The 14,954-nt window shown below is 33.9% G+C and overlaps 1 protein-coding gene across 1 annotated transcript; it reads left to right on the forward strand.

The window, feature by feature from the left end:
* The first annotated feature begins 9,071 nt into the window (after window positions 1-9,071).
* Window positions 9,072-12,683, forward strand: LOC143741509 (uncharacterized). Its single transcript, XM_077233806.1, has 10 exons — window positions 9,072-9,159; window positions 9,234-9,317; window positions 9,537-9,620; window positions 9,917-10,006; window positions 10,145-10,219; window positions 11,046-11,199; window positions 11,316-11,427; window positions 11,648-11,949; window positions 12,048-12,241; window positions 12,315-12,683. Exons 1-10 carry the CDS (start codon window positions 9,122-9,124, stop codon window positions 12,448-12,450), a joined length of 1,269 nt encoding a protein of 422 aa, XP_077089921.1. The 5' UTR covers window positions 9,072-9,121; the 3' UTR covers window positions 12,451-12,683.
* The last annotated feature ends 2,271 nt before the right edge of the window (window positions 12,684-14,954 follow it).

Below are 14,954 nucleotides of genomic sequence, written 5' to 3' on the forward strand. Positions count from 1 at the left end.
TGTAGCAATATTCAATTTGAAATGTAATATGCAAAATGATAATGCAATATGTAAAATGACAATGCAATATGTAAAATGGCAATGCATTTCTCTATTTAAATTTACATTTTCCATTACATTTGTGCAACGTTTGGTGCAAAATGAAAATGATAATTCAATTATATAATTTACATTTGCCATTTCATACATATGTTTTAATATGTAAATTGAATACATATTTTAACGCTTTATAAGTTGCAAAATTAAAATGAAAATGTATTCTAGAAATTATTAGATCTGTTTAAAATGTTCAAGCAAAAACTGTAGCAAAATGATATTTTAAATGTTATTTTTCTTAATTGCATTTACACTCACAGTTAAGACACTTGCGATTGCATTTTCATTAAATGTCCCGCAATGAATGTAGCAAAATTCAATGTGCAAATTGAAAATGCATTCCGAGCCGGTCACGCCCCTGCCCCGCCCCCTCCCTCCCGCTCTTGTCAATCACTGCGTGAAGTTGGCCCCGCCCCCACCCAATGCAAAACTTCGGCAAAATAGGCTCAATCGTTTTTACTTCATTTGTGCTGTTACTTTGCTTCATTGTTTGTGCTGCTTCAATTTTTTAGAGATTTAATAGATATTTAAAGAATATTTACAGGTCATTCTGAGGTCACCCAGCCCCCCACATCCTCCAAATAAAATAGTCTCGTTCGTTTGTGCCGGTTAAAGTTTTGTTTGTGCAGCTTCGGTTTTTTAAAATATTAGACCAATTATAGACGATGGCATCGAAACCCATCTGATTCCGTGATGGCCCTATATATTTATAAATATCTGATCAATATGCTTTATAAAATAGAAAAGGGAGATGGTTAAACATCAAATGAGTCACTTTATTGAAGATTACATTCAGATATGGTGAAATAAAGAGCGGCCACATTTTCCGGTATGAATATGACCCGTCAGATTCCGCGACACATCTAGTATATTTATCAATATATCTAATCAATATGCTTAATAAAATATAAATGGGAGATGGTCGTACATCACATGAGTCACTTTATTGAACATTACAGTCAGTTATGAAGAAATAAAGAGTGGTCAAATTTTTTGGTAGCTATGAATTTGACCCATCATATTCTGTGATCTCAGAGTATTAGGCCAATGCATGTGTAAAGAAAACCTGTAGGATCTCCAACATTATTTGGTAATTATAGTTAATAGTAATAAGAATAAAGTTAAGCATATGTATCAGACAATGAGGATATTTAATACAAAACGAAATAATCATTAACAGAGTCCTGCATCAGACAACAACAGCGCAGCATAATGTTGACATCAAACGGGTGATAAGGCAGAACTTTCTCCCAGACGGTCCAACAACGCACTGGTTCTATCACCTGCAGACGCCGCGTAATAATCTTCGGAAACACTACAATTTCTCTGTTCACGATCTGCCAGTAAATGTACGCTCGTACCAGCTCTGCCGCCGCCATGTTTCCTTCCAACACCTCAAAATGTTGCCGAGCCCCGCAACTACAGCTCGCTGCATCCTGCGGTGGATATCCAACCCGGCCCACATCCAAGTGTGACGTCAGAAGCCACGCCCATCCAAGCGTGCCGTCGGAAGCCACGCCCATCCAAGTGTGACGTCGGAGGCCACGTGATTCGATTTGTTGTACACATGCGCAAAATAGCGCTGCTTCCTGTCGGAAATATTTTTACGGTTATCATAGTTATTGGTTTATAATAAAGATGAGGTTATTTGTGTAGAGGTGTGACGCTACAGATTGTTGGTGCAGTTAAATTGTGACGCTTTTTCAGGCTTGGAATAGTATAATATACATATAAGGGAGCCTCTATACTAAAACTAAAACGAATTTTTGTCACTTTCTTAGTGATCCAAACTGCACTTATAGTTACCCCTTCCAAATAATAAAAAAATAAATGTAAACTTTTCGTTCGACATTGACAACTTTTCGACATTTCTTTATAGAAATATTGCTTTTTTACAACCAAAGAATTCACTTAATGCCTGTTACAGCAAATGACTTTGAAATCAAATATAGAACAGCAGAATGGAATTTATGTAAACCTTAAATTAAAGAACCAATATGGTGAGACTCAAAAATTAGAATATCATGCAAAAATTAATTTATTTCAGTAATTCAACTAAAAGCTAATACTAATAGACTCATTACATCCAAAGTGAGATATTTCAAGCCTTTATGCGTAATAAATTTGATGATTATGGCTTACAGCTATGTTGAATTACTGAAATAAATGAAGTTTTGCACAAACATATAATCTCAGGAGTATTTCTATAAAATGTTTTTTTTTATTCGAAATGCATGAAGCATTTTGAAAATTTCAAATTACACAAAACAAATTAAAAATGTATATCAATCTTTAAACAACTGAAAAAGTGGAGTGAATCTTACTTTCTTGAATTATGCTGTATATTGATTAACCTCCTTAAGTTGAACTAATTTGCTCATTATCAGGTAAAATAACAATGGAATCAGCATGCAGTCACTAAATGATATGGCCAAATATCAGAAGGCAAAACTCCAGAATGATTAAAGCATGAATTTATTTATATATAAACATGTATTTATTTATATTATATGAAAGAACAAAATTATTTGTGCTAGAACAAAAGCACCAAAAAGATCCCCTTTCCTCCAGTTGCTGCAAGAATGGCTTCAACTCTGAGAGAGAGAGAGAGAGAGAGAGAGAGAGAGAGAGAGAGAGAGAGAGAGAGAGAGAGAGAGAGAGAGAGAGAGAGAGAGAGAGAGAGAGAGAGAAATATAAATTTGTTAACATGCTGAACTGAAATATATATTTCTGATTTAACACTTAACACTTATTAAATGTTGGAGTTGTAGAGAGAGAAAGTCAAATATTCATGTTACTGACTTATATGGTTCTCAAGATGAAGAGAAAATGAGAATTTCTCTTTAGTCCTAAAAGTGCAGCAGGGACATTCAAACCACCCATCCAGGCAGTATTGATCTGCATCAGGCTTGATCTGAAAATGTGTAGGATGCTGTAAAACATGACAATGACAATAATTATGTGATCTTCCCATTAATCTAGAATAGATAGAAGGATACATACAAGTATCACAATCACTTGCTTTCAAAATTGTAGTACTCCTGAAAAGAAGTATAATATAGTTATGAAAGACTGCTGATGTGATGGCTGGCTTGCCATCACTGTATTTACTGTATTTACTATGAATCAATAATAAAACTTATTCATGTTACAACATTATCATCACATTACATTATCTAAACATGTATAACTTCTTTGCATAGCAAAAAACTTTTTCAATATGCTGTATTTACAACTGACATAGTGACATATTCTCATATTCTTGATCTCATATTATTTATAAGTAGAATAAGATTTACAGGATGTAACGTCACACATAAGCACTGAAATAATAATAAATTTTTCATATTTACCCTTAATCCAAATAACAACATTAAATTGGTGATATAACAATGCAGTTAGTATAGTATACTAGTAATAGTATACTAAACAAAATTCTCAGTTAAGAATCTAACGTAGTTAACGTTACTGATAGGAAATTCACTAAGCCACATGTAACGTTAACACACAACTCAGTTAAGACATCGCAGGGGAGTTAAATGACCAAATATGTAAGTTGATGATAATTCTTAGCTCTAAAACAACATCATCAAACCTTATTGATTCGAATTACATCGATATTTTGACAAGTATTACATATGGCGGGCTTTCGCGCTGAGCAGGCATTCTAGTCAAGTGATCAACCGCACCAAACTATTATAAAAGTGATAAGAGCTGCTTTCAACAGGTAGCTAACACATCTCATTCTCATACAACGCATTCTTATATTATGTTGAACAGTGTTTATACTAAAACCGCAAGTGTGTTTCGTGCATTTTGTTTCGCAGTTAACTTCGTCTTCTCTCGATGCTTCTTCCAATGTTTAATTGTTAACGTACGTTAATGAGAACGTGTCCAATTTGGGCATGGGCGTGGTGGCTTCTGACGTCACACTTGGATGTGGGCCGGGTTGGATATCTACCGCAGGATGCAGCGAGAAGGCTTGTTCGACTTGAACCGGCGCTGCGCAGACCGATCGGTTGATGACATCAAAGTACCGCGAGAGCGATTCAAAAGCATAAGGAGCCGTCTGCTCTCTAATCGCTCTCGCGGTACTTTGATGTCATCAACCGATCGGTCTGTGCAGCGCCGGTTCAAGTCGAACAAGCCTAGAGGCTTCTCGAGCCCCGCCTTGATGCAGTGATTGACAAGAGCGGGAGGGAGGGGGCGGGGCAGGGGCGTGATCGGCTCGGAATGCATTTGCAAATTGCTCATTGAATTTTGCTACATTCATTGCGGGACATTTAATGAAAATGCAATCGCAAGTGTCTTAACTGTGAGTGTAAATGCAATTAAGAAAAATAACATTTAAATGATCATTTTGCTACAGTTTTTGCTTGAACATTTTAAACAGATCTAATAATTTCTTGAATACATTTTCATTTTAATTTTGCAACTTATAAAGCGTTAAAATATGTATTCAATTTACATATTAAAACATATGTATGAAATGGCAAATGTAAATTATATAATTGAATTATCATTTTAATTTTGCACCAAACATTGCACAAATGTAATGGAAAATGTAAATTTAAATAGAGAAATGCATTGCCATTTTACATATTGCATTGTCATTTTACATATTGCATCATCATTTTGCAGATTACATTTCAAATTGAATATTGCTACACATAAGCTTCCATACCATTCAGCGTCTGTCCGCGGCGCCCAGCAATGGCTCGGATTTTCAGGTGAGATTCTCAATTCATTCAGTTAACGGATGCGCTCTGACTGAGGTAAAGTGTTCAGACTGCAGACTTAGCAATTATTGTATTTAATTGTACAGCACAATCATATCATAGTAGCCTACAGACATTATCTTAATTTCATAATGTCCTTAAGTAGAACAAAATTGCTGGCCATGAACTGAGAAAGTGTGTGCTTCACGCGGCGCGGCGCAGAGCTACGCTTCTCGTCCGGTGTGCGACCCCCTTAAACCCAATCTGCAGAATGTGTAGCCATCAACCTTTTTACCCATCTCCGTGTCCATCACCCTGCGGATTACGCTATTTTACAGAGAGTAAATTGCGATTATTTTACTAGTCATGGAATGGGAAATGTGACTAACCTGTTAACAGCGGGTTTCTGTTTTCATGTTTAAATAAAGGTTGATTATTAAATACTCTGTTTTCTTTGCTCGTCTTATTTTCGTATTTTTGTATTTGCACTTGTTTTGTTTTGTTCAAATCTGCATGACTTGCACCGGCGCAACAATAGGTTTAAGAGCTTTTCAGTTATTCAGGAAACATTCAGACATTGTTTCGCTCCAGTTTGAAACCAGATATACTTCACATGCTTGTCTTACTTCACAAAAAATTGCATTAAAATATTGAGAACACAAGAAGTAAAAATGCAAAAAAAAGAAAAATTTAATAAACAAAGTAAAATTTAATTTGACTGATTCGACATTTTTTCCCCCATGGTTTCTATAGATATCGCGATATATCGATATCGTGAATTACTTTGGCCACAATAACCGTGGTGTGAAAAATCTAACATTGTGACAGCCCTAATACATATATTGTATATATATATATATATATATTTTTTTTTTTTGTTGAAAATGACCTATCGTTTCGCGAAATAAAACTCTCCTCCTCAGCTGCGATCATGCACGGTCCGTTGAAGCACTTCAAAGACCTTTGAAACTGCATTGATTTGGACTTCAAAACGCTGGTTGTCATCGAAGTCCATTATTCGAAGTAAAATCCAGAAATGTTTTCCTCAAAAAACTTAAAGCGGCACTATGCAGGGTTTCTGTTTTTGTCAAACAGTGATCCCTAGAGTCGCTGTAGAGTACTTGTATTTAACGTTACTGTCGTAAATACAACTCACGCAGAGCGTATCTGCACTCACGGCCTCTGCACTTCATAATAATAAAGTAGCCTACCGCGTTAGGCTTACCTGAGCCTAAATGCCAGATGACACCAATAAAGTTACATGTACGTCGCATGTGGTTTTTCCACTCACAGGCACCAGAGGGGGGCGAGATGACCACCATTCAACCCGAAAAGAGTCATATAACCATTCCAATAACTCCGAAGCTGTTCAGTTAAGCTAAAAAAACTGCATGGGGCTGCTTTAATTCCTCTTCCGCGGAGGAAAGAAAGACATGGATATGTTGGATGGCATTGGGGTGAGTAAATTATTAGAATTTTTTTATTTTGAGGTGAACTAATCCTTTAAGGACAAGCGGCTGCATGTTTGCTAATAGGCAACTGTCACTTTAAGACCGGAGCGCATCTAATATACACACTTATGACACGCACTTCCTCTCAGATTTTTGATTTCATTTTAGACATAACCAAGCATGTATTTGACAGTATTAGCGCTCGTATTATAAGACTCTAAATTAAACTTTAAAAATTAAATTAAACTAAACTATCATGCTTTTAGGGCATGTGTGCCTCAGGTGTATGCACTCAGGAAAGAGCATGTTAGAACAGCTTATCAGTGTGCCGATTGGCACATCCTGATTCTGCCGAGTTAGACGCGTTCCTGGGTCAACAAGGGAGGTGCTTATGTAAAATTGATCAACCAATCAGATGCATCACGTGACATCATCCAGATTGAGCGCTACTTTTTGAATTTGCCAGCCATCAACGTCTCTACTTCATTTCACAGAGGTAAGTGCAATTTCTATAAAATGTATAATTTCAAATGCGTGTCTGTATCTACTCAGTGTAATGTATTCTTTTTAATTTCACGATGAATTCATTACTAACTCTAACACTAACTAAACTGCTCATATAAGGTGCAAATCTCCTATCGGACCGAGATCGTTTCGTCATCCGACCCAGTATGGTGTTTTCCCCGTGATCGTATCGTCGGATCTTTTCTCCCGTTGATGTATATCACTTTTCCCCTGCATTCGTTTAGCAGACCCTCAAAATCCTTTTGCAAAAGAAAACCAAAACACTTTAGCGGATGGGACCAAATAGGCTACCAATAATACGGGTTATTCAATCAAAATAATATCAATACAATATCTAATATAAGACAAACTGTAATCTATCACTGTATTTAAATAATCATAATAATAATAATAATGCAATATCTAGTAGGCCCATAAGGCAAACTGTAGCCTTATATAAAATGTAATAATAATGAAATATATTTTGTTGACCCAGGAACATCATATTTTTATGTTGACTCAGGGACATCATTCTTTATTACTCATCTAATATAAGACAGACAGTAATCAATCACTGTATTTAAATAATCTTAATAATAATATAATATCTAATACTAAATAAACTGTAATATTTCTCTCTATAGGCTAATATTAATAATAGAAATAATAATAATAATTAAATATATTTTGTTGACCCAGGAACATCATATTTTTTTGTTGACCCAGAGACATCATTCCTTATTACTCATCTAATATAAGACAGACAGTAATCAATCACTGTATTTAAATAATCATAACAATAATAATCTAATATCTAGTATAAGACAAACTGTAATCTATTTAATACTAATAATTAAATATCTTGTGTTGACCCAGGGACATCATTCCTTATTACTCATCTAATATAAGACAGACGGTAATCAATCACTGTATTTACATAATCATAATAATAATAATAATATAATATATAATATTAGACAAACTGTAATATTTCACTATATAATAGTAATAATAGTAATAATACTAATAATTAAATATCTTGTGTTGACCCAGGGACATCATTCTTTATTACTCATCTAATATAAGACAGACGGTAATCAATCACTGTATTTAAATAATAATAATAATAATAATAATATAATATATAATATTAGACAAACTGTAATTTTCACTAATAATCGTAATAATAATAATAATTAAATGCCTTGTGTTGACCCAGGGACATCATTCCTTATTTAAATAATCATAATAATAATAATATCTAATATTAGACAAACTGTAATATTTTACTATATAATATTAATAATAGTAATAATACTAATAATTAAATATATTTTGTTGACCCAGGAACATCATATTTTTATGTTGACCCAGAGACATCATTCCTTATTACTCATCTAATATAAGACAGACAGTAATCAATCACTGTATTTAAATAATCATAATAATAATATCTAATATTAGAAAAACTGTAATATTTCACTATATAATAATAATAAAAATTATTATTATTATTAAATATCTTTTGTTAACCCATGAACATAATATTTTTTTGTTGACTCAGGGACATCATTTTTTATTACTCATCTAATATAAGACAGACAGTATTCAATCACTGTATTTAAATAATCATAATAATAATCTAATATCTAGTATAAGACAAACTGTAATATTTCACTATATAATATTAATAATAGTAATAATACTAATAATTAAATATATTTTGTTGACCCAGGAACATAATATTTTTATGTTGACTCAGGGACATCATTCCTTATTACTCATCTAATATAAAACAGACAGTAATCAATCACTGTATTTAAACAATCATAATAATAATCTAATATCTAATATTAGACAAACTGTAATATTTCACTAATATTAATAATAGTAATAATAATACTAATAATTAAATATATTTTGTTGACCCAGGAACATCATATTTTTATGTTGACTCAGGGACATCATTCTTTATTACTCATCTAATATAAGACAGACGGTAATCAATCACTGTATTTAAATAATCATAATAATACAATATATTTTGTTGACCCAGGCGCATCATACCTCATAGCTCATTCAATAAGTTGTATCTCATTTGAAGATGATCACAATATGAAACCAATTTCAAATTTCTTAATTAACAATTTTTTTTCTTTGTACAGATCATCTATGGAGAAAGATAAAGGGTAAATATTATTAAAATATTGTCTGTCTGTATATAAACCAGAAATTTGCCTTATTGCAACTTTTGTACAAAAATTTGTTGTTTTTTTTCTTCCTTTTTTTCCTTTGAGGTCCTACCGTGTGCCCTTATTGACGAAAGAGTCACTTGCGACACTAGATGATGGAATGTGGCTGAATGACATTGTCATAGACATTGCATTGAGGTAATTCTTTTGAAGCATCATAAGACTGCAAATCATAATATTCTTAGCAATAATTTTCAACTAAATCTTTCTAGGTCTGTTCATGAAGAATTAGGACGTCATATAAGGCGGAAATCTTTGATCTACCCAGTGCATTTTTACACTAAATTAAAAACCAGGTAGGAGTTACTGATATGTTAACAAAGATAAAGGGATCATTAAATGAATTTGAATTTCACAGCCAGATTCTCTTTATATATTTGTAGATGTTCATGCTACAGTGTCTAGCCTTGCATGGCTCTTGAAGAAGCCATGTAGTGTCATAGTTATATATTGAATCCTATTATTGAAGAATAATTGTAACCACATGATTTATCATGTCATCTGTGCAATTTTAGTGGATTTTCTGGTGTCATCAACTGGACAAAACATGAGGACATTTTTCGAAAGGACTATCTTTTGATAGTCGAGAATGTTCTTAGGTGAGAACTTTATTTATTTACTGGTTGTTATGACTTATTACACAGCTCTGTGTCAAGCTCAAATATGAATGGCCAGTCGCACCTTCTAACAGTCTGTTGATTCTCAGTAACAACACATATTGGGGTTTATTATGCAATAACCAGTCTAATTAACTTTTCATGTTACATATTAGATGCCCATTTAAACATTTATAATAATGGAAGTGATGGTGCCCCTTAAAATAGTAGCACTGTGAATGGCACATATGCAATTATCAAAACTTATTTTACTTGTATTGTCTATTAATGATTTTCAGAAATCACTGGAGACTCATGATTGTGTGCTTCCCTGGAAATGAAGAAGTGGAACACATCAAAAGGGGACGAAAATTGGTGCAAAAAAGGAGGTAAATATGTATTTAGCATTTGGGTAATTATATTTGGCGCTGTTGCCCCACAATGAAATAACGCTGCTACTTAGTCCATTACCAAACATTTATATTATTAGATTTCTCTGTGTTAAATCAATTGTGTTGTACATTTAGGCCTTGCATTTTAATGCTAGACTCCCAGTCTGAGCAAGTGAGTGACAGCATGGATGTGTTCCAAAACATTCGAAGGTTGGTTCGTTGTATATCGGCCCATATTTTTATGTAAATACAACACAAAATTAAAATTTTTACTCATCCTCAATTTGTTTTAAACATACATGACTTTCTTCCATAGAACACAAAGGAGGACTTTGAAATGGTTACCTGGGATTAGTCATTATCATACAGTGACGATAATAAGTACTGTATGTTAGCTTTTGAACTCCATATAGCATGAAAAAGGACGACAGTTGAAAGTAGTAGTCATTACACATTTATTATATTCCAAGGCTTCTTAAACCATACACTACGTTTGTAACAGTAAGACAAATTTAATTTGATATCAGCAAACTTGAAAAGTGGATAATTTTTAGCGAACAATAATCTTAGTTTCCTAGCTGTCCTGTTAATATATAAAGGGATAAAAAAAGTGCCTTAAAGTTTTCTGTTTGGCAAAAAATTAGAATGTGGTGCACAGACACTTTTATTACAGTTTAGGGCTGTCACAGAGATGGATGCAATTTCAGAACTGTTCATTCTCTATTTATAAAGCTTGAAATAATTCTGTTTTATAATGACAATTGTCATTGACTGTAAACTGACTGAGAAGGACAATCCTCAAAGATGACAATCTTCTCGTGTTCTGTTTGGCAGAAGAAAGTCATTTGAAGTACATTTGGGTGATTAAATTATTGATAGATTTATAGATTGATAGATTTTTCATTTTAGGGTGACCTATCTCTTTAAGATATGAGCAAGTATAATGTTGCAAAACAAGGACAAGGCATGCTTTAACAAAAAGTTCAATAAAATGTCATAGAGATAAACATTTAATAAGGTGGTTTTTGTATTTCAGTTACTTAACCGAAATGTGGAAAAACACAAGAAAAAAGCCTCGCACCTTTTCTGCAGATTCTATGCCAGCCCTGAAAGTGCGGGTACCCGGACAGCAAGGAAACATGTCTGAATGCGGCATATTTGTGTTACTCTATGCAGAGAACTTTCTGAAGGTAAGTAAAATGGTTTCATAGATGTTGGTTAGCACTTTTTTTTTCTCTTTCAATCATGGCACTGTGCATGTCACTGAAATAAAACAAATAATTTATGTTTCAATTCTTTCCTCTAGGATCCTCCCAAAGAACTAATTGATGAGCTTGACTGTACATCCTGGTTTACACTGGCCGATGCATTTTCAAGGCGTGCACAGATCAGGGACAAAATGCGAAGTAGTTTAGAAGGTGTGTTTGTCTATTTTCTAATGAATATAGCCTGATGAAATCAATTCAGTTAAAATATCTAAAATCATGTGCCAATATTTTCTTACATTTTAGGAAGATATTTTAATAGGGTGCACAAGCATAACTTTCTGTTGTTTTGATTTGGCAGATGATATGTACTTAACCTGTGCAACAATAATCTTGTAATACTGGTGATTGACTATGAGTTTTGTTTATGCAGCACAGGCAAGAGAAGCAGAGGAAAACAAAGCAGAAGAAAGAGAAAGTGAAGAGGAGCAAACGGTTGCTGAGAGTGAGCAAGAGAAAAACATAGCCAAGAAAAGAAAAATAGAAGGTATAGAGGAGGAAAAGATACCTGAGGAAAAAAAAGACGACAAAACAACCCGGGGAGGAAACTATACAGTTCTGGGTAGGCTGTCAGTGCCAGGCACCAAAAGGAAGTACACTGTAACCCAAGATGAACTAAAGAGAAGAATCATGGCAGAAAACATGTCTAACAATCTGTTAAGAAGCCTGATTAGGGTTTGTATATGCTCTATATATAAACCTTATAGCTATTTGCTATACTTTTAAATTAGAGCAAAACATTTATAAAACAGTAACATTGGTTTTACCTAAAGGTTCGTAAAGAGGATCTCCCTGAGGAGCTCAGAGAACAGCGGCCGATCAAAGCAAAGACAAAGAAAAGCATGTTCTCTGCTCTCAGTGAAGGGGAGGCCACAGATTTGGCCCAGGATCTGGGAGCCATGCTTGGGCGACATGTAAACCTAGACATGACTGAAAGTGTTCCCAGTGCTGAGGCAGACGTTGCAAAGTAAGTTGCTTTCCACATTTCGATTTTTTTAAACTTGCATCTTGCTTTAAAATCTGTCCATTGATATTTACAGGAATACACTCTGCACTCTCCAGCACTTGCTAAGGGAAAATCTGGGAGAGGAATCACCTTTTAGTCTGCTAACCCATACGCTTGGACCACAAGTGGTAGATTTTGTCATCTCATTTTTAATCAGTCAGTTTAAGTAGAGGTTCACTGAGCCATTGAACACAATAACTAATGATTGTTAAATTGTAACAAACATTGTCATCTCAGTTAAGCAAGTAATGTTACATTTAATTGGTTTAAAATATACAACATATCACTGTTGCAGAACACATTCAGACAGCTGAGTAATGTAAAACGTTCATGGTTTATTTAGCTTTATTTACAATTAAAGATGTCATTATTTTTTTTTTTTTCAGATTTCAGATGTTGTAAAACGATGCATTTAAAATGTATAAGTAAAATAAACATCCAAAAATCAGCAGCCTCCTTCACTTCGTTTCTCATATGCACACTTAAATTTAGCAAGTTAATTTTAAATGTATATTTTACATTGTCTTAGTTTGTTTTTTTCATATCTACATTCACTTTTATAATTTAGTTTGTCGTCTTTTGAATTTCTGTCCATACTTTCGTTTCATGTTTTTTGCTCTGTGTGGAAACAATGGTCTTATCTTTCTTGTCAGGTCTGTAGTTACTGCTGAAAATGCGGCTGTTGATCTACTCATGCTGGCATTTGTTACACTGTCATGCAGGTTTTGAATTTGCTGGCTAATGTGCTGAGGAATTGTCTGCCAATTCTGCACACTCTCCAGTATTTCCTTTAACTTCTGCACTTCAGTTTTAGAGTGGTTTGCTGGACACTGTAAACCCGAATAAGTTCCCAGAACTCAAAAAATTTGAGGCAATCGATTGCCTCAAATTTTTTAAGTTGATTAACTTAAAAGTCACAATTTTCTAGAACTTAAAAGGTTGGATTACCTGCTACTTGTACCTTTTGATAACAGTTAAATTAAAGTGCTCATTTAGCTCAACTCAAATATTTGCAGTTAATATGACTTACAGTTTTCTGTTAAGGCTACTCAATTATTTTCAGTTATTATAACAAAGTTTTGAATTTTCACAGAACTTTAAAAAAATAAGTACACAACCACACAATTTTGTGTTAACAAAACTCAATTTTTATTGGTTTGTGTTGTCATTGTTTTAAGTACACATTATTTAAATATGTTGAGTTTGTTTACTTAAAAACATGTGACTCAAAACTTACAATTTTAAGGCAATAGATTGCCTCAATTACATTGAGTTTATCTAACTTATTATCTCTAAAAGTAAACGTCTGCTATTGAACAGTATTTTCTTGCCCACTCACTTTTAGCACACTGCAATGTTTAAATGAAATTTAAAAATAAATAAAAACATTTATAAATTAAAATAAATAAAACAAAAAAAAATACAAAAAGAAGATTACCTGATTATTTGCAAAGTAATTGTATTAAAAAATTATGAATTTAGAGATTTTTAAGAAAAAGTCAAAATTCTCAGATTCTAACCCATTCTAGCCTTCCAAATGTGTTCCTGGTCACTTAAGGCACTACAAAATAGATATTTATCACGAATGTCTGATATTGACTAGACAACTAATCGGATAGTCAGGAAAATAAATTTAGAGTAATCGAAAAATAATAATAAATATTACCAAAATGAAATTCTTTCATTACAGCTATATATACGTATATATATATAAAAAGTATGCTTTTGGCTTCCTGGCTAAAGCCTGGGTAAGGCAACAGGGCAGCAATTTGCATGAAATTACAAACATTCTACAGACTGTTTAAAGGAACACTCCGACTTTTTGGGACTTTAGCCTATTCACCTTATCCCCCAGAGTTAGATAAGTCCATACATACCTTTTTCATCTCCGTGCGTGCTATAAGTCTGTTTGACGCACCCACCGCTAGCCTAGCTTAGCACAAAGACTGGATGTAAATGGTTGCAGCTAGCATACTAATCCAAATAAGTGACAAAATAACGCAAACATTTTCCTATTTACATGTTGTGATTTGTATAGTCACAGAGTGTACAAAAAACAAAGTCACATGAGACACAGACATATTTTAACCGTATAAATACTGGGAACTATATTCTCTGAAGGCGAAGCACTGCTACTTGGGGGGAGTGATAACCGCAGCACCTGAGACGCGCCGTGGTGAGGAGCAGAGAGCGCGTCTCAGGTGCTGCGGTTATCACTCCGCCCAAGTAGCAGTGCTTCGCCTTCAGAGAATATAGTTCCCAGTATTTATACTGTTAAAATATGTCTGTGTCTCATGTGACTTTGTTTTTTGTACACTCTGTGACTATACAAATCACAACGAGTAAATAGGAAAATGTTTGCGTTATTTTGTCACTTATTTGGATTAGTATGCTAGCTGCAACCATTTACATCCAGTCTTTGTGCTAAGCTAGGCTAGCGGTGGGTGCGTCAAACAGACTTATAGCACGCACGGAGATGAAAAAGGTATGTATGAACTTATCTAACTCTGGGGGATAAGGTGAATAGGCTAAAGTCCCAAAAAGTCGGAGTGTTCCTTTAAAAACAATTTCACTTAAAACTCTAAAATTAAATTGTTTTACATTGAACAACAGTATCAAATGCACAGTGAAATGTGGGTCCACTTGTGCAGGCCACAATGGTTGAGGAAAACAT

This window comes from Siphateles boraxobius, unplaced genomic scaffold, assembly GCF_051911475.1.
Source record: "Siphateles boraxobius isolate OS27281-9 unplaced genomic scaffold, OSU_SipBor_1 19, whole genome shotgun sequence".
Classification (NCBI taxonomy): Eukaryota; Metazoa; Chordata; class Actinopteri; order Cypriniformes; family Leuciscidae; genus Siphateles; species Siphateles boraxobius.

Bases quoted from the DNA above. Each gene is read 5' to 3' on its own strand.
- LOC143741509 (XM_077233806.1), top strand. From the start codon at position 9,122: ATGTGGCTGAATGACATTGTCATAGACATTGCATTGAG. The intron at 9,160-9,233 runs GTAATTCTTTTG...AAATCTTTCTAG, and splicing joins GTCATAGACATTGCATTGAG to GTCTGTTCATGAAGAATTAG. The intron at 11,200-11,315 runs GTAAGTAAAATG...TCTTTCCTCTAG, and splicing joins ATGCAGAGAACTTTCTGAAG to GATCCTCCCAAAGAACTAAT.